The 26,627-nt window shown below is 45.6% G+C and overlaps 1 protein-coding gene across 1 annotated transcript in view; it reads right to left on the reverse strand.

Annotated features, from left to right (window-relative positions):
* Nucleotides 1–26,627, reverse strand: part of LOC122393709 (HEAT repeat-containing protein 1-like) — a 47,122-nt gene that overhangs the window by 13,274 nt on the left and 7,221 nt on the right. Inside the window, exons 3-5 of the mRNA XM_043389954.1 lie at nt 16,958–17,174; nt 16,465–16,708; nt 10,231–10,482 (exon numbers count right to left, since the gene is read on the reverse strand). Of these exons, the coding sequence (XP_043245889.1) occupies nt 10,231–10,482; nt 16,465–16,708; nt 16,958–17,174 (713 nt within the window). The remainder of the gene's footprint in view (nt 1–10,230; nt 10,483–16,464; nt 16,709–16,957; nt 17,175–26,627) is intronic.

A 26,627-nucleotide genomic window follows, 5' to 3' on the forward strand; every position in this document is an offset into this window, starting at 1 on the left:
AAAAAAAATGATTAAAAATACTTTTGTGCTGTTATGACACATAAAATGCTTATCAGCATGTTCCTAATCATGTGATAAAGCTATATCCGTGGTCGAAAATAGCTGAGCCCCTCCCAATTTCCAACCACCGACCTCATAAGCAAAGGATGTAAGCGTAATCCTTAAGGGCGACTTTCCTATACATCTCCGTACATATGCGTCCTTATGGAAATCGGTAGTGTGGCGATTGGCGACGCGCGCGACATCTGTGTGGCGACCAAGTGGCGACTGTGGCGACACCTGGTGGCTGCTTTTCTGCTGTATGTAGGTATTGGGGTTTTGCCAGATATGGTTCCTACTGCTACACCACTAGGGGAAAGTGGGGTAAGACGGGCACCTTAACTTTGGAGCCATTTTTCGGCCGGTTAGAAACATCATAGAAACGGGAAACTGGGTGAAAACCTTTTTCAGACATTTTACTTTCATTTGCCAGAAGATGAGACTTAGACCTGATTCAACAAATAAACTGCAGCTATTTTTGCAAAACCTTGCAAAAACCCGTCTTACCCCACCCCATGGGGTAAGACGGTCACATGGGTAGGGCAAGACGGCCAGCTTCTTTCACCGATCAGCGCAGCTCGCAACAAATGCCCGAGATTAGCCGCATTTATACAGTCGCTCGTTGGTCTCAAGTGCTTCGGAAATGGCAGTATACGAGATTCGTGCAGAAGGCGTATGCTCCTATATAGGCCCTAGTTCAGAAGCCATGTAGAACCGTTTTTCACATTCATTATTCGAGAATAAACTGTGCCGAAGGAATATTGCTAACATGTCTGTGAGTATCGGAATCGAACATATTCTTATTAGAAATGCTTCTTTTTTCCTACAGCAACAAAAATATTTTCACCATTACAGACCCATTGGGTTCATAGTTGCCCGTCTTACCCCAAACTCAATGTCAGAAGTTCAGCACGATTTTTCGCTGTGGACAATTTGATGCAGACAAAGCAAATCCGCCGTAAATGAACACTGTTGGCATATGAGTGTACCACAAGTGATTGCGAGTTTTTAACTCTATAGTGCTGTACACAAAAGCTTGCACAATACATTATGGATGTTTTCAATGAAATGAGTGTTTTAAAGAAATCAAAATAAAAGATTATCGACTGAACACAAATTCACCAGACTTGAATGGTGGTGTGTAGTGGGAAAGGCAATTCTGGTCCTAACTTTTCTTGCTCGTAGCGCTATTGGTTTGGTCTGCAGAAGGGGTGCCCGTCTTACCTACCCTGACCGTCTTACCCCACTTTCCCCTATGTGTTGACCCAATACTAGAAAGTTATTTTGCCAGTAAAAGGCAAGCGAATTGAAAGTCAATTTATAAAATTGCTTATAAATGATAACGGGAAAATAATTAAGAAGTTTAGATTGAATAGTTATTTAAATACCCAACCGTGAAACTTTATTCTGGTAGGTTTAGTAGAAATTAGTCCGTGCAACCTTGTATTTACAGGGTGGAAAGTAATTACGCGAACATGTATTTTCTTACAATTTTGACCGTCAGTGGAGCATTTTTATGAGTACGGGCTGTCATGGAACATAATTGGTCGTGTTTGTTGTCGCCTCATCTACCAAAAGTGACCTAACTTTGAACAATGACCTGGAAGGTCTTAAACACCTCTCGACTTAAAATGGTGCAGACACCATACGCTGCACAAGACCGAAATGGGCAAAGAGCTCAATTTGGAGCTCCCAGGGAAAGCGTTTGTGATTATTTTCGCTGGACTGGCGGAGAAGGGATTCGTAGCGGTCTCAGCACCAGCATTGCACAATCATATGTTTTTTTTTTTAACATAATAACACTTGAGAGGACTTAAAAAGCAAAGCCGTCCGCGGCAGCAACCCCTCGGCGAATTCTGTCGCCGGACGGGTGGTCACCACGTCGGCGACAAAACGACGCCAGTCGACCCGAAAACTGGCAAAATAGCTTACTCTGGCCGGGTACCCGATCTAGGATATCACGATTAGCACATTAATACACAAAAATTCGAAAATTAAGTGATACAAACCCTCGGGATGACCAAAATTCACGAATTAACAGCAGAATTGTTAATTGAAGCTTTTCAAAGACAATCAAAGATGGACAGAGGAGGACAGGCAGCTGGATTTGTGGTTGGGTGAGACATCTGTGAAACTGTTTCATCCGTCAAACCTGCAGAACAACTGCTCTGAGGGCTGCTGTTGCGTCCTATGTCCCGTCCGTCCCAACCTTCAAACATCCGGCAAAGGAACACATCAGTGGGTCACGAGCCCCCGGGTGGTGTCAGAATTGCGTGTAGCGCTAAAAAAGGTCACTAAAAATAAAGTATTCAACCGGTGGAACATCCTCCAAGACGAGTGTCTCTGTCTAATCCACCGTGCAACGAAAGGGGCAAAATGATTGAGCGCACTTTTGTGCCCGACGCAAAGAAACTGCGCTTCGTGATTGGTGAAATCCTTACTTTCACGGCCAACAAAACGCAATACTGGTGCTGTGAGAACCTGTTTTTCTTCAGGACATACAAAAGCTGATCTGGGAAACGCCTGGGCCTCAATTCGATTAAAAATATCCAGATGACTCCTCAGGAGACCGTCTAAAAGCTGCAAGGAGCCACCTATACCGATTTCCTCACTGGACAGCTTCATAAGGTGTGGGCTGAGCTTTGGCCAACAGATCTTCACATGCTGATGTAAATCATGCCGGAACGCCTATGTCAATGCATCGCAACTAGATAAGGATAAAGTAAAACATATATTGTTTATGTCACCGCCGTTTTTTTCATTACTAGAAGACGAAAAAGTATGTTCGCGTAATTACTTTCCACCCTGTAGGGCCTTGTACGTACCTATGTATGTATGTTTGTAACGCGTCAGTTCCCTTTGGCGGGCTATTGCTCCAGAACGGTGCGGGCTACGGGGTTGAAATTTTTGCGCCGAGTCGGGCGCGTGCAACCATTTGTCGTATTAAATTTTGGTAGGGGTGGGTTCGATGGTGTGCACGTGGCGGGCGCATCTTTGCGGCATTTTGGGCCGCGGCCGGCTCCGAACAGAGAGCACGCGCCGTAGGCTCAGTTTCTTCGCTTACAAAACTGAGCGAAATCAGAGCCGGCGGGTCACTGACCTTTGCCAATGAACACCGGCGCAGGCACCGCCGGCCAAGAGGAGACGCCAAATTTATTCTTGCAATAACTCAGCCGCTACTGGGCCGATTTTATTGACAGGGGCGCCGCCACCACTACGTACAGTACGTACACTGTACGTAGTGCAATTTTTGACTTGGAAATCCACTACGTACAGTACGTACTGCTCAAAATGTGAAAAATAGTTAATTTATTTTAAAAAGTTTTTAATTACGTTTTTTTTAAGTTTTTTAATTGAAAAAAAAACACCAAACTTCAGTTTGTTTTGACCAGTTTTGACATACCAAAATTACATTTGTCATTTTGAACTGCTTAAAAATAAGGTACGCTCTTGTTGCCATAACAACTAGGAAGCTTGGCAGCTTGGCTCAACCAGGGCACTAAAGAGTCTAAAGGGCTCAACCATGGGAATGAACCGCGCCGAGCAAGCGCCGAGCGTGGTGTAGAGTTTTAGGGCCTTGGTGTAGAGGCCTTTTGTACGTGATTGATTGCTCATAATGATATAGGGCTTGGGTGGTAGCAAGGTCAGCAAGGTGGTAGTGATCACAGATCTGCAGAGTAGAAGAGTGGAGTGCTAGAAGTTGTTTATTTCGACGTGTCCGTTGACCATAGGCGTAGGAACAGGGGGCGGGGGGCCATGCCCCCCCCCCCCACTTTCGGAGGTGGGGGCCCCGGGCCAGCAATGTTAACTGCCCCCCCCCCCCCACTTCGATAGGCGTTATCCCAAGTGTATTCGCGGCCATTGGGGCGACGTAAGAAAAGAAGAAAACAACTGGCTCCAAGAACTTTAAATTATCAGTTAGCATGCATCTTTTCCTTGATCTGTAGAGAATTTACCATTAATTGCTAGAGAAAATTGCATTTAAAATCTTCCATCTATGCTTTTTTCATCGTTTGCACAATATGTTCTTTTATTAAGCTAGAAATACTAATTAGAAATAGTTCCCGCATCATCAAGAACAATAGGGAAGGCTTGAAGTGAATACAATAATCTAAACGGTGTTGTAATCTATATAAAGACACTTTTAAAATTGCCTGTAGAAATATTGAAGGCAAAAGTTCAACTTTTTCACAAGACGGATGTCTATAAACCTATTCAACGTGTGACAACTCAGCCGGTATTTCGTCGCCTACAGCCCAGCTTTCCCTATTGACCGATAGAGGCGCTGCTATCGATGTCCGCCCGTGCCGCCTAACGTTTTGCTGACTTTAGTGTCTGTCTGTAAGTTCCTACCACCCGGTACCCTAATTAGCCTTCGCCCCAGTGGGGGGGGGGGGCATATGTTACCACCCTGTCGCGTTTTTTGCGTGTGAATAAAAAACCGCGGCGCGTAGCACCGCGCCGCTTGGGGTAGCTTTTGGTACATCAATTTTGGACAATGTGTGAAATTTTTGACCCCAGGTCATGTCAGGTCAGGTCACCAGGTCAAGTTAACTGACAAAGCCTAAAAAAAGTTTGCAATCATGTCCAGCCTGCAGTGTTTGTCAGAAAGGTTTCAAACTTGGTGGATTGCATGCTGTTATGGGCGCCTACAATTTGTATATCTCGGATTTTTTATATCCGTGACCTAAGGTCAGGTCAGTGGCGAAACCTTTCCATTACAAGTCAATTGAGAAAAATGAAAATGCCTCTAGATCCGTGTGTACGCATCGGAACAGTCCAAATATTTCAGAATCACAATGATTTAGTCCACTCGTGATGACCAAGGTGTCATTTTTGCTGATAGCCTCTAGACAGGTCATACGAGGTCACTTGAGGCTATAAACAGTTTTTTGCCAATAACTCGCGATTGGAAAGAGATAGAACGCTGGGGATGGTCTCATTGTGTTTGCCTTGTTGAGACGCATCGACTGATATGCAACATGACCTTTTCCGGTAAGGTCATGACCTTGACCTGAGGTCAAATTTTCAACTTGACCTTTCAAGGTCAAATTATAGTTCATTCGACGCGTCTCGGCGAGAGGAACACGATTCTGGCAATAGAAATGTCGTGACTTTTTGTAGTCGAAAGTGATTGTCGAAAAACACTTTTCGTAAAAACAGCTATTTTTGGACTTTTTGCCCTCTGGAGGCCAAACCGTTGACCTGAGGTCAACATTGATAATAATCTTTTCAAAAGAAGAGTTCAAAAGCTATCGATTGCTCTTCCCTGCGTTATTCTAGCTACCATAGTGTCCTGAGATAGCGGCATGTTTTCTGAAAAATATAATGACAATTGGCAAATTTTGACCTTTGATGACCTCTGGTGACCCCAATATTGCTCTAAGGTGAAAAATGACTGAAATACTTTCAAACGTACGCATTGAGAGCTATCGACTGCTTTTTACCGCGTCTTTCTATCCCTCTTAGTTTTTGAGTTAGAGGTGGGTGGTAACATATGCCCCCCCTCACTAGGGCGAAGTTGGCTGAGACCGCCACTGGGGCGCGGGCTAAACACCAGAACTTGACGACTATTCAACCTGCCCTTTAATGAAGATTCCCTTTTGTTTCTACAGCGTTATTGACCGCAATTTCCTTCACTCAATGAAGGAAACCATATCAGAGACAAAACTGTGAGTCCTGGTGGCAGCATTTTGTTGAATACGAGACGCGGGACATGAGCGGGCACTGAAAAGGAATAAGACAATACTACATAGTAAGGTGCAGGAGAATGCGTATACAAACGACCAACGCTTGACCGGATCTGCTTGGAGTCGGCATAGTTCGTCACAGGCGTAGTAGCTGGGGGCCACGGTGACCGTGCCCCCTGCCTCGGTTCAAACAGGCTGGGGGCCAGCAATGTCTGTGGGTATCTGCCCCTCCCCCTTCGCACTTTCAGTGCAGTGGCGGTCGCAGAGGGGGGATCAGGACCATGCCCTTCCCCCCTCCAAAGGCTAATCAGGGGGCCATCATATCATTTGCCCCCCCCCCCCAAACAACCAATGGGCAGGACCCCCATGGGTGTATGGGGCTCTGGCCCTTATTCGATTGTCACGAGGCTCAAGAAACCCACGCCAGAGCTATTAACAGCTCCCATACCAGTCTTTGAGGGTCCTACACTGATCTCGGAGGGCCCTTCAGTGGCGGTCAAGCGCCCACATTGAGGGATGAGAACCCACATTGACCTCTGAGGGCCCTCCACTGGCATTTGAGGGCCCCTAAACCGGCCTCAAGGGCCCAGCCGGCGTCTGAGGGCCTCACTCCGGCCTCTGGTGACATCATTTCTGTCTCTGGGGTCCCAAGACTAACCTTTAGGTGCCTCTGAGCATGGGATCTGAGGCATGGGATCTGAGGGCCCCGCACTGCGGGCCCTCAGATCCCGTGCCGGTATTTTCCCATGCCGGTAAGCCCATGCAGGTATTTTAGGGTCCCACACTGACCTCTGAGGGCCCATGATGGCCTGTAAGGACCCACATTAGCCTCTGATGGCCCAAGTCGGCATCTAAACGTCTCAAACTGCCCTTTGCAGGCCCTGTACTGGTCTCTGAGAGCCTTAACCCTCGCCGGCCGAGGGGGGAGGCAGGTGCCGCCCCTCCATAGTTTTTTTCGCGATAGATCCGAACACGCCGGTGATCTGAAGCTAGGCATACCTGACCTTTGAATCAAGCCGGATCTGTTGACACCAACCGCATTTTCGGGTCAGATCAGGTCACTGACCTATGAAGTCAAAAATGAACCTCTGCACGGTCTTCAGATGTCGCAACTTCTCAATGCCCTCACTCCCAGAGGAGCTTTCACAGGGAAATGAACCTTGCAGGACCTAGTATCCATTAGGAGTCTTACAACTTCAGAAAGGCAGTGTATAGGTAACATGAAAATACCGAGTCTGAATCTGAGTTGCTTTGTTTTGTTTATTGTATTCAAGCCATTTCGACTAAACAGACAAAAGGATTAAGTAGGACTTCGGATTAATCTGACTACAGAATAGTTGGACAAATGTTTTCAAATAACAGTCGAAATTGCTATTTATGAAGGTGGTCCCGAAGAAAATTTTCACCATCACAAACTCGCCGGCTGGAAAGGCATGCTTCTGCCCCAGGCCCCCATAGTGTAAGTGCAACTGTAACTACATACATCATTCTGCAGACTGCAACCGGTTCGAAGCCAAGGGAGGGACGGCAGGGACAGCCGTCTTTCCCTTGGTCAGCTGGGTGTTTATTAGATCATTCGTTTTACTCATTTTGTATTATTTTAAATGAAAATGTTGACTTCTCGACAATCAGTGGGACGAATCCGGAGAGTTTTCAGGTTTTGGTGATGTTATAAATAGAAATAGGCACCTTGGAACTTGGGAAAATTTTCATCCCACCCTGGGTGTCGTGCCTGAGCCTATACCACTAACCAGCATGCGGGTGTACGTAGTGCTCATAAAAGCGTGGCGGCGCCGCTGTTTATTGAAAATTGATTTGTTACGCTGCGCGTAATGCTGTCCCTCTTTACGCTGCACGTAATTTGCCTATGTAAAAATCAAAACGTCTGTAGGTACGTACAGGGTGTCCCATAAGTTCGTTCTCACCTAAATTTTACGTTTTTATGCTCTCTTGCTTAAAGGCACGTTGACATTGGTTCGTAACTGAGCTTACATGGTTGCCATGGCTGGTAGAAATATGCTCCACAGTAGCTAATTTCTGTAGACAAAATAGTTTTTGCTAGAGAGCCCGCTTCCTACAGAGACGGCTAACGCCGCAACATAGAGGTCTCCGATACGGGTACGTCTCAGTATTTAGTCAGCACGTGACCATTCGTGACGATTGAGGGTGATTGAGGCCTACCAGTCTGTAGCCAATATCCATCGCTAACTGGACGCACAGTCAGCAAGTGACGCCGATGATTTGTTGGGAGTCAATCACTGCAAGTTTATCCTCTTTCTAGCCAGCCCTCAGGAATGAGCCAAGTGGCCAAAACTGTGTGGCGCCAAAGTGGCCATTAAAAAGGTCAAAGGGTTAGAAAGTTGGTAAACAGACTTTTCAGGATGGATTACCAGCTGTCTAAGAGTGTTCTTTCGGGGTACATAACTCAAGGTGACTTAAGCTTTGCTTACCGGAGGGCACAAAACAGTCAAAAACGTCTTAAAATGGCTAAACATGAGTTTCGTTATGCCTGAGGCTAAACAAAACTAGAGGGCTGATGACATCAACCAGGTCATCTGGACTAACTAGTCCACATTCGAGATGAAACACCCGTCCAAACCCGAAAACAACCCCATAAGGGCGAAGGAGGAGGCCTTCATTTCGTCCCGTTATGTTCCTATGCAAAAGGCCAGGGTCACTGTGTTGTGGGGTTATAGGCGTTCTGGAGTTGATCAAGTTACAAGTGACAACCCAGAAACAGTTTTGGGAAGCAGAATGCTTTTCCAAGAACATCTAGCAGGAATTTCAGCCCTCAAGCTGAACTCGAACCGCGAGTATGAACACATTTATAGAGGAGAAAATGGCATCCGGGAGGTCGTAGGCCCATCTTCAGGCAAGACAGTGCATCAGTGCACAGGTCAAGCAAAGCTTAAAAGCGGTGCAAGGAGACTGTGACAGGCGTTTGTGGCAAGATCACATGCCAGGCACCTCATCGGATCAAAATTTCATAAAAATTTGTTGGTTATGCTGAAGTTGAGGCTCGTCGAAGCGTAGCGCTGTTCCAGCCTCGAGGAGCTCACGGCGCATGTCAAGTCAGTCTGGGTTAACTTTAAGCCTGCTATGCAGCCAAACATGTCGGTTGGCATGCCGCAGCATGTATTCATGTGTTTGCCTATTAAATGGGGAGCACATTGAGGGGTCATAAATATACCAAAACGCAATGTACTCTGTTTCACATGCAAACATAATGTGAGAACGAACTTATGGGACACCCTGTATGTATGTATGTAACGCGTCAGTTCCCTTTGGCGGGCTGTTGCGAGGCGACGGTGGGGGTTGCAGGGGTGAAATTTTGGCGCCGAGTCGGACGCGTGCAACCATTTGTCGTATTAAATTTTGGTGGGGGTGCGCTCGGCGGTTTGCACGTGGTGGGTGCATCTTTGCGGCATTTTGGCCGCGGCCGGCGCCGGGCAGAGAGCACGCGGCTTAGGCTCAGTTTCTCCGCTTGCAAAACTGAGCGAAATCAGAGCCAGCAAGCCACTGACCTTTGGCAGTCACATGATCCTTTTTTCCTGCTTTTCCCAACCCTACTCACGATTTTCATAAGCCTTGATTTATTCTTGAAACACTTTGCACAGAGGCGTTTGTAGTTATTTATTTACAAAAACTAATTCAATGATATTTGAAATAAAAACAATTTTACTAGCAACATCAAACAAAAGTTGAATTTATTCGCGTTTCATTAATTCAATCAGCTGGCAACCATCACCCATCGCCTTCGATGTAGTCGAACTCGGCGCACTCGGATAGTGTTCGAAATTTGTGACGCATACTTGTTGCTATGGCGACCGGGCAGTACCTACGGCCTACGCTTTTCATTCGTCAACAAGTGCTTGCGGAGTTGCCGCTCACACTTTTGAACACAGTCTCTATGCGTAAGTTTGTGTGACGCGTCATATCTGAAACATGTTTCGTGAGGCTCCAAAACCATTCAATTCATCTCCTTCAAAAGAGGTGTTTTGTAGCATTTTCGATATGTTTTTGGGCTTAATTGCTAGCTCCATTCATCCTATCTTGCGTGAGAATAGTCACCACTCGGGGACCAGTCGTTGAAATAAAACAACGACGAGGAGGTCTTGTAAAAAGTCGCAGCAATTGCATTGAACATTAAATGACGAAAATATTTTTTACCCCACCGCCTCAGGCGATCACGTGCCGTCACCCACCTGGGCAAAACCACGAGCGGAAACATTGCTGGAGGTCATTGACCTTTGACAATGAATACCGGCGCAGAGCACCGCTGGCCAAGAGGAGTCACCAAATTTATTCTTGCATTAACTCGGCTGCTACTGGGCCGAATACAATGAAACTTGATTTATTACGCTGCGCGTAATGTTACATAATGTTATGCTGTCCCTCTAGTATACTATAAAAGCTGGTCCGTCTGGCTGCTAAGACCGGTCTCCCCGGCCGCCCGACCGGGTGACAGGTGCGGCCGCTGGCGACACAGGCTCCGACCCACCTCGACCAGTGCCGTGAGCAGCCGAGCGGTCAGCTCTGCCGACAGGCCGGCGCGCCGCGACAGCTGGCCGGCCAACAGGTAGCCGGCGGCGCGCAGCTGCGTCAGAGGACTGCGCACGCAGCGCAGCACGTGCGGCGCCAGCAGCGCCACCTGACGTTCGGTGACAGTTTCGGTGCGCTGCAGCGCCAAGCACAGGACGCCGGCGAACAGCGCCACGGGCGCCTCCAGTGCGCCGGAGCGGCCACCGTGCACCTGGACAGGGGACAGGGGAGCCGGTCAGAGCTCAGCACACCCCAGCGGCACCGGCTCGGCCACTCGGCGACACCACTGCTCCACACACAGCACCACGCACATAGCACAACACACACACACAGTCAGGCTGGTCAGGCAAACCATGCCCATCAGCCCTAACTAATCATCTTGTACAGGGCTCGCGGGTTTTAGCGGTAGGTTTTGCACCTAGAAAATTTAGTGTACTTCAGGTTATATCTTCGTCGTCATAAGCTTTTAAGTGTTGAAGATGCGATCGACTTGTTGGGTAATAAGCCGGCCATGATCGTGTAAAATGGCTTCATCGTAGATCGATTAGTTTCTGAGATATAACCGGAAATGTAAAAGTGCAAAACCTACCGCTTAATCTCGCGAGACCTGTACCTAGGTAATCACCATTGACCATATAACAGTAAGCATTACATGGCATTACAAAGCTAAATCAGTTATTCATTTCTTTAACACAAATTGCCACAAATGAAATTAACGAAGTAGACCCTGTTTACTTCCGTCTTCATTCCAATTCACAAGAATCTATTCCTTGAATCACAAAAAAAAATGTTATGTTGTTGCCCGTTATCATTGAACACTAACCGTTATTCGTTTGTTGGGGGTTAGGTGCGCACCGACTACAAGGTCAGTTTGCGCCCATACTAACAAACAATAACATTGCGTTTCACGAGTTTCAAGCCCCACCACCACGTTTCAACCCTGCTGCTCTGCAGCGTAGCAGGCTAGAAGCTTGCCCACCGATCTGACATGCGCCGTAGTCAAGTGTCTCAACCGAGGCGATCAAACAGATCGCTTCGGTTGAGACACTTGACTACGGCGGTAGACTACGTGCCTTGCAGCTTTTCTCAGTCAAAGGCAGACTGCTGAGGGCAGATCTTATTCAGTGCTGGAAGTTGTTTAATGGCAAGAGTTACCTAGATGTCCCTGACTTGTTTGAACGTCCTACACACAGCAGCACGCGAGGTCATTGCTACAGGATTTTCATTCCGACGTCTTACGCCGATGTAAGGAGACGCTCCTTCAATGTGAGATGAATAGCTGCGTGGAATGCTTTGCCACAGCATGTTGTGACCGCAACTAACTTAGCTGGCTTCAAGAAGTTACTGGAGAATGCGCTGGGCGAGACTCTCTACGAATTCACTGACTGACGGTTGTGCAGTTTTCTAGACATACGCGCGTTACGGAGGCACCAATGATAAATATGTTGCGCTGTCGATATTATCATATGTTCGTGCTCATGGAAGACGCCAAATTCCAACCACCATATTGCATGGTAATTACTAATTATCATGTGCGCCGTGTTTCTGTCTGGGCTGGCGCGTCTTTTGATCAGGGTTCCTAAATATCATTTTTCCTAACCATGTTTTGGGCTCAGAACGGAAATGGGAACCCAGCCAGGTGAGCTGACCAGGTGAGTAGTGAGCTCCAAGAGGTTTGTTTGTGTGTTTATTGGAGCTTTAGGGCGCGCCGACTGCGGTCAATTTGCGCCCATAGGGGCTCCAAGAGACCGAAACAGGGCTCCGCTTTGACGAGCTGCGATTTATTGCCAACATATTCTTTTATGAAATTCGAATCCGAGGCGCTGCCTGGCATGTGGTCTTGCCACAGACACCTGCCACAGTCTCCTGGCACTACTTTTGAGCTTTTCTTGGCCTGCAGGCCCAGTAGGGCGAGGGTTGATTGGCTGCTGTAGAAAGATGGAAAACAAATTTTCAAAATATGTCCAATCATTTCCGATCATGCAATTGTATGTTAGGTAGCGACTAGCGTCTGCATTTTAGCCACCACCGGAGTAGCCTACCTGCTGCCAACACTGGAAAAGCTCTGGACAACACTGGACGTAGCGTTTCTGTTCTAATATACCTAAGTGGATTGGTCAGCTACAGGGTGTCCCATAAGTTCGTTCTCACCTAAATGGGGTCTCTTGCTTCACGACATGAGCAACATAACCCTCGCCCGTATTGGTGCTTTTCCAGCCGCGAACGTACAAGGGAGGGGGGGTCCAACGGACCCCCCTTGCCGTTTCGCCCCCTGATCAAGCTAGAGCTTCGAAAACGAGCATGTTGCCCGTGACGAGAGGAAGCCGATGATACCCAATTTTAAGGTCCTAGGTCAATGGTTGACCTTCCAGGTCAGGTCAATGACCCAACGTCGGGAAAATTGGGACCTGCTAGAAAGTCGTAAAGTGTGGCTGTTAAGGGGTTTTCCGGGGTGCTGATCACGAATACCTATCGTGTTAGTTTTGATCACAGATGATGTCTTCATGATGGCGCTGTTTCATACGGCTTTGAATTACTGCGATTTTTGATGTTTTTTTTTTTTGCACCACTGATAGTTGCACATTTTTTGCGTTTTCCAAGAGGGGCAGAAGTAATATTGATGAGGTGCATCTTCAAAACCTCTGCAACATTCATTACGTGACTATTGGCAACGCTTTTGTTCAGAAACTGACAACTGAGACCAATTCAATTCATTATATAGGTCACAAAAGCAACGGCGAAACATCTTTGCTTTCCCACGCGATCGGCGTGACTGGTCGTGGGAAAAGTTCCGAATTGACATCGTCTCGTTAATGTGGACACCTACATTTGTAGGAGTTCATCTCCCTTCATGGTGTGACCGCCTGTGATCGGTATTGATAAGCTAAATATATTGGATAATACAACAACCGATGACCGAAAGCATCCTGCATCACATTGCTCAACCGTAACTCTTCATGTCCATAGATGCTAATGTTATGCTTGCAGTAGTATGTTGGGGTATAGTAAGAAGCTATTTGCGTGCTAGCTGAAGGTGCTAAGCGCTAAGGTGCTAAACAAGTAACACCTCCTGAGGTCTGGTTTTTTACCCTAGCACCCTCAGTGTGCTAAAAATACACCCTCCAGGGTACTAATTTTTAATCACCCTTCGGGTCTTAGATATGAGGTAATTAAAAAGCATCTTGTTAGCCCCATACAGGAGCCATGGTCCTACGATTTTATGGTGCTAAAAAATAGCACCCTTAGTCTGCTTAACATAAGCCGGTGGGTGGTGCTCGTTTTTTACCATGGTACTTAAGTGCATTTAGCTGCTTGGTGGTGCTTAACTTTTTTACAGTGCAGGGGTTCATCGGAATAGGTGCTAATCCTAAGCACCTTAATAGCAGTTGTTTAGCACAAAAAGTGCTTATCTTTTTACAGTGTTTCAGTGTAGCACAACGTTAGCACCTAACGAGCTAATTAGCAGATATTAAGCACCATATATTGATATTTCCAAAATCATTAAATGGGGTGCTAGTATGCAGCACCTTCATTAGTATAAGGTGCTATAATTAATCACGCTATTTTATAACGGGAGCTTAAAACAAGCATCCATTTATCGAAGCATGTTATATACAGCATGTGATGGTATATTTTAGCATCTGCTTTAGAAAATGCTGCTTATTTTAATCATCAAAAAATCTTAGTATCTGAATAGCACCCTAGCAGCATCGGTTGAGTGAGTGAGTGAGTGACTCAGGCGAAGTAAGTATACGTTAAACAACATACTGAAGATCAGTTTGAAGAAAAAAAAAAGTAGCATCGGTTTAGCGCAAAGGGAGCTAAACTTTTTTACAGTGTACGTTGGTTCAGCCTACACTGTAAAGAAGTTGAGTACCTCCAAGCAGCTAAATGCACTTTAGCACCATGGTCAAAAACGAGCACCACCCACCGGCTTAAATTAAGCAGACTAAGAGGGTGCTATTTGAGTTGTTTATTTTTAGCACCATAAACATCGTAGCACCATGGCTACTGTATGGGGCTAACAAGATGCTTTTTAAATAGTGCCTCATATCTAAGACCCGAAGGGTGATAAAAAATTAGTGTATTTTTTTACCTGGAGGGTGTATTTTTTTAGCACACTGAGGGTGCTAGGGTCAAAAACAAGCCCTCAGAAGGTGCTACTTGTTTAGCACCTTAGCGCTTAGCACCTTCAGCTAGCACGCAAATAGCTTCATGCTATACCCCAACATACTAGTGCAAGCATAACATTAGCATCTATGGACATGAAGAGTCACGGTCGAGCAGTCATTACGCAGGATGCTTTGGGTCATCGGTTGTTGTTTTATCCAATATATATGTATATATATATATATATATACCATGAAGGGAGATGAAGGGAGATAGATAGATATATATATATATATATATATATATATATATATATATATATATATATATATATATATATATATATATATATATATATATATATATATATATATATATATATATATATATATATATTATATATATATATATATATATATATATATATATAGAGAGAGAGAGAGAGAGAGAGAGAGAGAGAGAGAGAGAGAGAGAGAGAGAGAGAGAGAGAGAGAGAGAGAGAGAGAGAGAGAGAGAGAGAGAGAGAGAGAGAGAGAGAGAGAGATAGAGAGAGAGAGAGAGAGAGAGAGAGAGAGAGAGAGAGAGAGAGAGAGAGAGAGAGAGAGAGAGAGAGAGAGAGAGAGAGAGAGAGAGAGAGAGAGAGAGAGAGAGAGAGAGAGAGAGAGAGAGAGAGAGAGAGAGAGAGAGAGAGAGAGAGAGAGAGAGAGAGAGAGAGGAGAGAGAGAGAGAGAGAGAGAGAGAGAGAGAGAGAGAGAGAGAGAGAGAGAGAGAGAGAGAGAGAGAGAGAGAGAGAGAGAGAGAGAGAGAGAGAGAGAGAGAGAGAGGAGAGAGAGAGAGAGAGAGAGAGAGAGAGAGAGAGAGAGAGAGAGAGAGAGAGAGAGAGAGAGAGTATCGCCGATTAAGTGTTAAACCGAACACGAAACGTCCGATATATGCTGAGTTTTTATTTATTATATATATATATATATATATATATATATATATATATATATATATATATATATATATATATATATATATATATATATATATATATATATAGTTTATCATTACCGATCACAGGTGGTCACACCATGAAGGGAGATGAGCTCCTACAAATGTAGGCGTCCACATTTTCCAAACGATGTCAATACGATACTTTTCCCACCACCAGTCACGCCGATCGCGTGGGAAAGCAACGATGTTTCGCCGTTGCTTTTGTGACCTACATATATAATGAATTGAATTGGTTTCAGTTGTCAGTTTCGGAACAAAAGCGTTGCCAATAGTCACGTGATGAATGTTGCAGAGGTTTTGAAGATGCATCTTATTTAAATTACTTCTGCCCCTCTTGGAAAACGTAAAAAAAAAGTGCAACTATATCAGTGGTGCAAAAAAAATCAAAAATCGCAGTAATTCAAAGCCGTATGAAACAGCGCCATCTGTGTGTGACGTTTGAAGCTTCAGTGCCCTGGTTGTACGCCAGGGTTCTATCGGAATAGGTGCTAATCCTAAGCACCTTAATAGCAGTTGTTTAGCACCAAAAGTGCTAATCTTTTTACAGTGTTTCAGTGTAGCACAACGTTAGCACCTAAGGAGCTAATTAGCAGATGTTTAGCACCATGTATTGATGTTTCCAAGATAATGAAATGGGGTGCTAGTATGCAACACCTTCATTATTATAAGGTGCTATAATTAATTATGCTATTTTATAACGGGAGCTTAAACCAAGCATCCATTTATCGTAGCATGCTTATATCAAGCATGTGATGCTATATTTTAGCATCCGCTTTATAAAATGCTGCTTATTTTAAGCATCATAAATTCTTAGCATCTGAATACCACCCTAGTAGCACCGGTTTAGCGCAAAGGGAGCTAAACTTTTTTTACAGTGTATACGCTGGACCTATACGCTCACGGCTGACAAATACCAATGCGGGCGAGGGTTAATTAAATGCGTTCTTTCTGATGTACAACCACATTTGCCAGCCCAATCAAATAAGTACACATGTCATTTGATGCGCATTGACATGCACCACAGCTTAGTCACTCGCGGCTCGCAAACAGGCCACAGAGACTAACGAGTCGAAGTCAAACATGTTACCTGCACTAGCTTCTTATTCATGACACAGAGGAACTTCATAAAGGCCGGGTTGTCGGCACAGCGCGCCGAGAGCGCCCCTTTGCTGAGAGGCACGCCGGGGTCCTGGAGCGGCTGCAGCCAGTGCCATCTGTCGGTCTCGTCTTGTATTTGAAGTAGCTGCACCGCTCGCGCGAAGATGTTTGTGTCGTGGTACGGAAAGATGCAGCGGAGCAGAGCATTCACGTTGAATTCTTGAATGTGGAATCTGTAGACGAAGCAAAGTATCAAGCCGAACATAGTAATGGGTTGCTGACGATCTGAGACAGCCAGAATACAGAAGGCAAAAAAGACCATAAACAAGCAAGTGCATTGTGAATGTACAAAGGCACTATTCAATGAAAACAGATGCAGACATCAGCAAACCAGACGAACAATGGAGAGGACTGATGAAACTCCGTGATTGCAATAAGCATGCAGGAGAAATTCCTAGGTCAAGGCAGGTATGACTACACACCTGTAAATGAGCCACTCCATGGCCTTTTGGGCTGGTTTCAGCAGAAAATAAGGACAGAGAAGGCACAGAAATTCATCAATCACTTGATCCAGTTTATCGTTGACATCTTGAGTCTGTATGGCGCGCTCCATGGTCTTGGCATTTTCCGAGAACAAAGTGTCTTGGAACTTAATGAAATCTGGGTTTAAATTCACGAGGTCTTCAAAGCCATCGACACCTGGAAAAAAGCCAGGGTGCTAGTCAAGTTCTACACAGGGATAAAATAAGACTTGATTGACGTCTTAGCAGTTTTTGTCCAAATCCAGCTCAGGCCCCGGTTCTTATAGCCCTACTTACAAGGTCACTTAGCCAAGTGACACTTGAAATTGACGATTTTGTTCTTATAGCCACATCATGGCCAAATTAAAAGTCGCACTAAGCAAGTGACACTTGTAACTTGTAAGTGTTAGTGAGAACTCCTTTGTCGATTCTTATAGCCATTCTAACATCGAGCTGCACTAACCCGGAAAGTGAGACTCATTATTATAGCTATAGGGTCATTCCACGTCAAATCGATCACGCATGTACACGACCCCCTTAGATTTTGATGAATTTTGGTAGGCTCTTAGGCGCACCTAAAAACACAAACATATCCAGCAAGTTTAGACCTGGGTGACGTCTAAGGTCAAAGTTATAGGTCATGAAAGGTCAACGGTTTTTGCCGACATGGCAGGTTTGAAATGCCCATTGCTCTATAATTAGCCCGCGCACTAGAGATGTCAATCGGATACCAACTTTTTGGTATACCGATACCAAACCGATACCAACTCGGTATTTGGTATTTCAATCCTAATGTGTTTGGTATTTTGTTGGTATCATGAACCCTCGCTAATGTTTAAGAGGCTAAGAAATCGGTAAAAAATTGGTATTTTCCTCATGTTCCCAAGTTGTTTAAGTTTCTCAGTGCTTGTGCGAGGATCATATTAAAGCATTTTGATTAATGATTAATGACCTTACCCTCGTAGTTTGAAAAAGTTAGATCAAAACACTTGTTTATTAATAATTTCGAGCACAGCTCTTCATCAGAATACAAAGCTAAAAATGTCACGATAAAAATCCAATCTTAATCTAAGATTGGATTTTTATCGTGACATTTTTAGCTTTGTATTCTGATGAAGAGCTGTGCTCGAAATTATTAATAAACAAGTGTTTTGATCTAACTTTTTCAAACTACGAGGGTAAGGTCATTAATCATTAATCAAAATGTTCCCAAGTTGGTTTGGTTTCGTTATTTTCCCGTGGTTTTGGTTGGTATTTGGTTTGGTATCGGTATTCCGATTTTCCGTAATTGACATCACTACCGCGCTGACTGACGCTGACCTCATCAATTTTACACATGGTATGCAGGTTTGAACCTCCCGCCTCTCAAGGTCAGGTCACCAAATGACAGAAAATCAACGATATCTGATGACGATTGATGACGTTTTCGTCATTGTAGTGCAAAAGTTTCATCCCTGTAGTGAAAACTTCTAACCCAAGAAACTAGTTACTATCCAAGCTTGTAGTTATATAAGTGTTGGTTTTAACAGCTAATTCACCCTTATTTTCTACAAAACACTGAAAATAAATCCCTCTACACGCAACTTGAAATGAAAATCACTTAAACATAATGAGAAGACCAAAAACCTATTTTTATTACACATCTTCACAAGCTAAGAATGTCTTCTTTATGCCAGACTGGGTATAGCGTAAAACACAGGGACAGGCCCCACAGCTCGCAATACCTAAGAATTCATGTTCTCTTATCAGGCATATCGTTCGGAAGCTGTGTAAATGCCGACGCAGTGTTAAAATGGGCCAAACAGCTATTCATCAACTGGGCATTTCACCGGGCTGAAACGCATCGATGTCCCCTGATTTTTCATATTATAATGCATTCAATAGGAACAATGAACATGCGATGACTCTCATTCATTTCGCGCAATAAAAAGCATAGGTTCTCAAGTCAAAGTGAAGGAAAAGACCGATCAAAATGACTCGTATAATACAGACTTTGTTTAAATACTCTACACTTTTAGGGGCTAGTACTGTTATGGTGTCCTCTATTTTTGAATATTTTCATACCGGTTCTGTCACATTGCATTCAGTTAGCGATCATACATGCAATAAAACAGTGGGTTCTCGAGAGTAAAGTTACGGAATAGAGTGAATGCTGATACGATGTTCAGCATGTTGGAGCGCAGTTGGATCGAAGAGCACTTTCATCGGGCTGTGGCACATCGATGTCCTCTGATTTTGAATATTTTCACGCATTTTATAAGAAAATACGATTATTTTCTTTCATTAAATGCAATAAAAAACATGGGTTCTCGAGTCTATGTCATTCATAGGACCGATCAAAATGGGTTATGTTTTAGAGACGTTGTCAAAATACCCTACACTTTTTAGGAGCCGGTGGTGTTATGATGTCCTCTGTTTTTGAATATTTTCATACCGGTTCTGTCACAATGCATTCAGTAAGCGACCATACATGCAATAAAAACGGTGGGTTCTCGAGAGTAACGTTACGGAATAGAGTGAATGCTGATACGATGTTCAGCATGTTGGAGCGCAGTTAGATCGAAGAGCACTTTCATCGGGCTGTGGCATATCGATGTCCTCTGATTTTGAATATTTTCACGCATTTTATAAGAAGATACGATTATTTTCTTTCATTAAATGCAATAAAAAACATGGGTTCTCGAGTCTATGTCATTCATAGGACCGATCAAAATGGGTTATGTTTTAGAGACGTTGTCAAAATACCCTACACTTTTTAGGAGCCGGTGGTGTTATGATGTCCTCTGTTTTTGAATATTTTCATACCGGTTCTGTCACAATGCATTCAGTAAGCGACCATACATGCAATAAAAACAGTGGGTTCTCGAGAGTAACGTTACGGAATAAGAGTGAGTGCTGATACGATTTTCAGCATGTTAGAGCGCAGTTAGATCGAGTAGGACTTTCATCGGGCTGTGGCACATCAATGTCCTCTGATTTTGTGTGTACCAAGGCATTCTGTAAGAGACTGGGATTATTTACCTTCATTTAGTGAAATAAAAAACGTGGGTTTTCATGTCTAAGTCAATTAAAAAATCCATTATGACGGGGCATGGAAGACGATGATGTAGGCTGAGGATAACGTTCAATCAGTTCAATGATTTAGGGAATAGGGAGTGACGTTTTATGACGTTTTATTACGTCATACTGCAGCGTGAGTATCTACATAGCCCACTTCCAGCTGAAGAAAAGTTGTTACATGAGTTTGCATTATGCATTGGTGAAGTGTCTTCACTTCTTATTTATTACACTATGCCAAAACGTTTAGCCGTCAAAAAGCAATCGACCGAAATGGATAGATAACCCAACCGACACAAGAACAACCGAACACCCGCCGATCGAAAATATCCCTTTTCGAGTTGCGGAGCACGCGGGTCACCCTAGTCCTATTCCGTTTGTGATGCGAATTATCGGCCGTCGAGGAGTCAGCCCGGGTGAGCCAAACAAGATCCGTTTGACGTACATAGATAAAACGAATTAGTCTCATGTAACCGGTGCCGTAGATACGTTTGTGGGGAGCTGATGCGCATTAGCGTAGTGCGTATTTGGAACGGATCGCTCATGTAACCCCGGTAAAGGAGTCAGCCCGGGTGAGCCAAACAAGATCCGTTTGACGTAGATAAAACGAATTAGTCTCATGTAACCGGTGCCGTAGATACGTTTGTGGGGAGCTGATGCGCATTAGCGTAGTGCGTATTTGGAACGGATCGCTCATGTAACCCCGGTACAATTGTTATGGGCGCCTACAATTTGTATATCTCGGATTTTTTATATCCGTGACCTAAGGTCAGGTCAGTGGCGTGACCTTTCCATTACAAGTCAATGGAGAAAAATGAAAATGCCTCTAGATCCGTGTGTACGCATCGGAACAGTCCAAATATTTCAGAATCACAATGATTTAGTCCACTCGTGATGACCAAGGTGTCATTTTTGCTGATAGCCTCTAGACAGGTCATCCGAGGTCACTTGAGGCTACAAACAGTTTTTTGCCAATAACTCGCGATTGGAAAGAAATAGAACGCTGGGGATGGTCTCATTGTGTTTGTCTTGTTGTGAAACATCGATTGATATGCAACATGACCTTTTCCGGTAAGTTCATGACCTTGACCTGAGGTCAAATTTTCAAGTTGACCTTTCAAGGTCAAATTATAGTTCATTCGACGCGTCTCGGCGAGGGGAACACGATTCTGGCAATAGAAATGTCGTGGCTTTTTGTAGTCGAAAGTTATTGTCGAAAAACACTTTTCGTAAAAACAGCTATTTTTGGAGTTTTTGCCCTCTGGAGGCTAAACCGTTGACCTGAGGTCAATATTGATAATGACCTTTTCAAAAGAAGAGTGTAAAAGCTATCGTTTGCTGTTCCATGCGTTTTTCTAGCTACCATAGTTCCTGAGATAGCGGCATGTTTTCTGAAAAATATAATGACAATTGGCAAATTCTGACCTTTGATGACCTCTGGTGACCCCAATATTGCTCTAAGGTGAAAAATGACTGAAATACTTTCAAACGTACGCATTGAGAGCTAACGACTGCTTTTTACCGCGTCTTTCTAGCCCTCTTAGTTTTTGAGTTAGAGGTGGGTGGTAACATACATATGCCCCCCCCCCCCACTAGGGCGAAGTTGGCTGAGACCGGCACTGGGGCGCGGGTTAACCCTCGCCGGCCGAGGGGGGGGGGGCGGGTGCCGCCCCCCCCATAGGGTTTTTTCGCGATAGCTCCGAACACGCTGGCGATAGAGAGCTGAAACTTGGCATACCTGACCTTTGATCCAAGCCGGATCTTTTGACACCAACCGCATTTTTGGGTCAGGTCAGGTCACTGACCTATGACGTCATAAGTGAACCTCTGCACGGTCTTCAGATGTCGCAACTTCGCAACGCCCTCACTGCCAGAGGAGATGTCACAGGGAATTGAAACTTGCAGGATCTAGTATCCATTATGAGTCCCACAACTTGTATATCTCGGATTTTTCCTAAAGGTCATATGAGGTCAGGTCATTTTCGTGACCTCACCATTATAAGTCAATGGCGAAAAATTCAAACTGCTATTCTGGCGCCGGGAACGATCTCCAACTATCTCAAGCACACAGAATCGTGATTTGATGCACTCCTTGCAAGGTTAGATGTATCACTTTTGCAATGTTGACCTTGCGTGACGTCATTTATGACGTCATCAAGGTCATATTAGTTTTTCGTCAATAACTCTTGATCAAATTGAGCTAGCGAGTCGGGAAAGCCACCAATGGACTCAGGAAGACCTGCCGAATCGAATGATATGCGACATGACCTCTTTCGACCAACTTCGTGACCTGGGGGTGCTGACCTGACCTTGACCTGAGGTCAACACCCCAAGTTGACCTGACCCGGACAAAAAGTATATCATTCGACGCGCCTGAGCGAGACGAACACGATGCTGCCAAAATCGGCGCTCTGCGGCCGTTTATTGCGAAGTTATTCGCCAAAAACGGAACCGTACCTTGGGGCACTTGACCTGACCTCAGAGGTCACCGGTTGACCTAGGACCTTAAAATCGGGTACCAATCCCTGCGTCTCGTAATGGCGCACACGCTCGTTTTTTCCGCGACGCGCTAGCTCCACCAGGGGCGAAACGGCGAGGGGGGGGTCGTACCCGCCCCCCCCCCCTCGGCCGGCGCGTATGTAGAAAACCAATAGGTCCGGCGAGGGTTAATACACAGTGGCCTATGGAGAATGGCACGCGGGATTGAAGGTCAGTGTTTTATTGCTTCGTACATGCGAATGGGGGTATTTGAGTGGCATTTGACACCATTTTCGAAATCTACAGTGAATTTCTGATCGACTCATGTATATATTTTTATGAATTTGACAGTATTAGTGCTACATAGTCGGTGTTTTATGTTGGTGTTGTTTCTCTCGGCCTTTGTCTTGGACTTTAATCATATTTTTTCTCGAAAATGCCTGCCACCAGGCCTATACTGTATCTGTATAAAGGGAATATGTGTTGAATATGAGGAGAAAGTAGTAATGACCATTCTGCGTATCAAACTGCCAGAAGGTGTGTTTGTAAGGCAGGGTTGTTACGAGCAAAAACCCAACCCACTGGGTTTTTGGGTTTTTGGGTGGGTAATTGAAAGCAAAAACCCAGGGTGGGTTTTTGCCTCGCTGCTCTCGGCGGAGGCTGCCGGGCGCGCTTCGTGTTATAAACGCCCTGCAACATAAGGCGCGAGATGCAGCGGGCCGCCGGCTAGGCTGGGGCAGGGGGGGACAAAGTTTAGTTCATACCAGTCTGGCTGCTCCCGTACCTACGTCGCCAAACCAAGAGAACACCCGAGGGCATTTACGTGCTGAAGATCGGGAACATCCGCGATATTCAAGAACGCCTGTGGCCTGATCTGCGCATAGCTTCGTGGAAAACTGGACACCGATACATTCATCAATGTCTCCTGTAGCGATTTCCGTGTCCAAAATATGCATAAGTAGTCAAAATTTCGGATGGCAGGGCAAGAAAGGCGACTCTGAAACTCGGTTAACAAGAGCGTTTATACTGTGGTTTCGGCGGCACTTTTACGCATCCGTGCGCTCCCTCCCAGCGCGGCGGAAGTGCGACCGACGAAGAGGTTGCTAGGCAACGGTATTTGCTTGGGCTGTTCTATGAACTCAGGTTTCTATAGCAACCCCGTAACAAACCAATGAATCTGAACAGGTCTCCATGGCAACCACGGTACAAACATTGATATAGAACACGTCTGGTAAAATTAGTTGCAACTATCTTTAGCCACCGTGGCTTGCACCGTGGTTGCAACGATCATAGGGCCTTGGGCTGGGGTTAGTCGGCAGTCAGACCCCGAGTGAAGTAGTGTATGTGATTTACTGCAGATAGATAGAAGTTTTTCCGTTGTTCGCCAAAAAAGTAAGATGTGAAGAGGTGGGAGGAGTAAGGCCTCTGAGTGGCTGGAATTTCAAGCTGAGGATGGAAAGCAAAAGTGTCAACATTGCGAACTGCTGGTGGCTCCAAAAATCGAACGGCTACGGAACCACCTTGGGAAGTGTGAGCAATATCAGGCCAAGCGCCTCCGAGCCGCTGACGATCCACCTGAGGAAGCGGCTCACGCATCCACTTCAAAGAAGCGTCCGTGTTTGGAGGAATGCCCGAAGCCCGCCGGATCGAATGTAAGTGCTGCCAAGGCCCAAGTAAGCATGGGCAAATACGTTATTAGGACCAGCTCCACGATGAAAGAAAAGCTGGACGTGCAGTTCGCCCGTGCCATCTACGCCTGCAACATCCCATTCAGCGCGGCCGAGAATCCGGAAATGAAAAAGCTCATGACCATGGCGAGAGGAGGATCGTACAACCCGCCGACACGTCAGGCGCTGAGTGGAAAACTTCTGGATAAAGTCAGCGAGGACTGCGAGGAAGTGATCAAGGAAAATCTGAATGGTCGCCAGGTGACCTTGGTGCAGGACGGGTGGTCAAATGTCCACAACAATCCCATCATCGGGTCATGCCTGCACACCGGAAAGAAGGCATTTTTCGTGCGAGCAGTAGACACTGGGAGTGAAAAGAAAACAGCCGAGTATATCGCAGAGCTCACGAAGACCGAGATAGAGAGGTGTGAAGTGCAGTACGGCTGCAAGGTGATCGGCTTCGTCTCTGACAACGAGGCGAAAATGCTCCGAACAAGGGCCATCATCCAAGAAAGTAATGGGATTGAGGTGGTCGGATGTGCCGCGCACTACCTGAATCTCGTCCAGAAAGATGTCACGCCCAAGACAGTGGTGGCTCGCGTGGTCGAAGTACAGAAGTACTTCAAGAACTGCCATCAGCCACAGGGCTGGCTGAGAGAGAAGGTCGGAAGCGTGAAGCCGCAGCTGCCCAACGACACACGCTGGGGCAGCCATGTCGCGTGTGTGGACACGTTTCTGAGAAACTACAGCCACTACATCGCCATCAGGAGTGAGCACTCTGACGAGATCGACCCAGATGTCGCTAAGCTCATCGACAACATCGCGATCTACCGGAATGCGAAAAGCCTGCTAGATCAGCTCAAGCTCGTGGCAATCGCCCTGGACAAGCTCCAGGCAGATGCGTGCAGCCTCGGTGACGGTGTCCACATCTGGCTGGAGCTGGCTGCGGCAGAAGAGTTGAAGCCGTACAGAGACGTCATCATGAAGCGGTTTAGCCAGTGGCTGACTCCGGCTCACATGGTCGCCTACATGTCCCATCCAAAGCACAAAGGCCGGGGTCTCACAAGTCAGCAAGAGGAGACGGCTCAGCAGTGGCTTGCGCAGAAGAACCCACAGTTTCTGCCACCCCTGCTGATGATGCAGATCCAGGACGAACGCCTGCCCAAGACCATGTTCATGGAGGAGGTCGTGTCGTCTCTGTCTCCCGCCTCATGGTGGCTGCTGATGGGCAAGAAGGTCGCAAAGGAGGAGCCACTTCCAGATGGCCTGATCGAACTGATGTCGCAACTACACCGGCTCCCGACAAGTTCTGCCTCCATCGAGCGTCTCTTCAGCTCCTTCGGCCTTGTGCAGAGCAAGATTCGCAACCAGCTCGGCAATGAGAAGGCAGCCAAGCTGGTCAAGTGTTACAGGATGCTACGCTCCCCGACCGACGATGACTGGGAGTGAGAGCCGAGTGCCGGGTCCGTGGCACTCCCCCGACGCCCGCAATCGCATCGTCGTCACACTATATACATAGATCGTGAGTGAGGCCAGTCATGCCGTTATCCCGCGTCTGTTTGGCCAGCGCGCCACTTTCACGCCAGTGTTTTATTCTCGTTTATGCCCAGATGCCAGTTGCCACCGTCGAGCAGCTATTGCAATTTGTTATTTGTCAAGTAAGATTGTGTTTTCTTTGAAATAAAAATGTTATGACAAAGGCATGCTGTTGTTAACTCCCTTCATTTTTAGAAACAGAACCATGCCGAGCAATGATTCGAGTGAAAGGCGATAGTGTAAGGCTACCTTAGGAAGCAACAATGCAACAAGGAAGAGAGTCAGTTTGGCGCTCATCATAAGTGCAAGAACAAGTGTCTTTGCAGCTCGTATCCTTCTGTATAAATCATTTATAATACGTAGATAATGGTGATGGTGAACATTAGCTCATTCACTCTATGATACTTTAAAACGGGCTATTATACCTATCAATAACTGATTTGATTACCACCACTGCTCGACAGTGCCATCGACGATGGCAGAATGACCAGTGCATCATCAATCATCATGGAAGTACCTTCTGCACTGGAGATTACATACCTAAGTGCATAGCACACAATGCTACCTGCTGGAGGTCCACCCTAGAACCTAATGAAACATCACAGCTAAAACAACCAAAGTGTGAACAAAAATATCAAAAAGCCTCCAGTAATATCAAAAACCCACCAAAAAAAAACACGAAAAACCCACCAAAAACACCAAAAACCCACCAAAAACCCATGAAAAACCCTGGGTTTTTGCAAAAACCCAGGGTTTTCGGGTTTTTCACCAAAAACCCTGGGTTTTTAACAACCCTGTTGTAAGGTGATTAAAACTGCAGTATGGGTTGCAGATGTGGGTTTGACGTTAGCATTGTTGTTGTAACCCTACTTGCTCTAATAAAATGGCAACAT

This window comes from Amphibalanus amphitrite, unplaced genomic scaffold, assembly GCF_019059575.1.
Source record: "Amphibalanus amphitrite isolate SeventyFive unplaced genomic scaffold, NRLGWU_Aamphi_draft 000549F_arrow, whole genome shotgun sequence".
Lineage (NCBI taxonomy): Eukaryota > Metazoa > Arthropoda > Thecostraca > Balanomorpha > Balanidae > Amphibalanus > Amphibalanus amphitrite.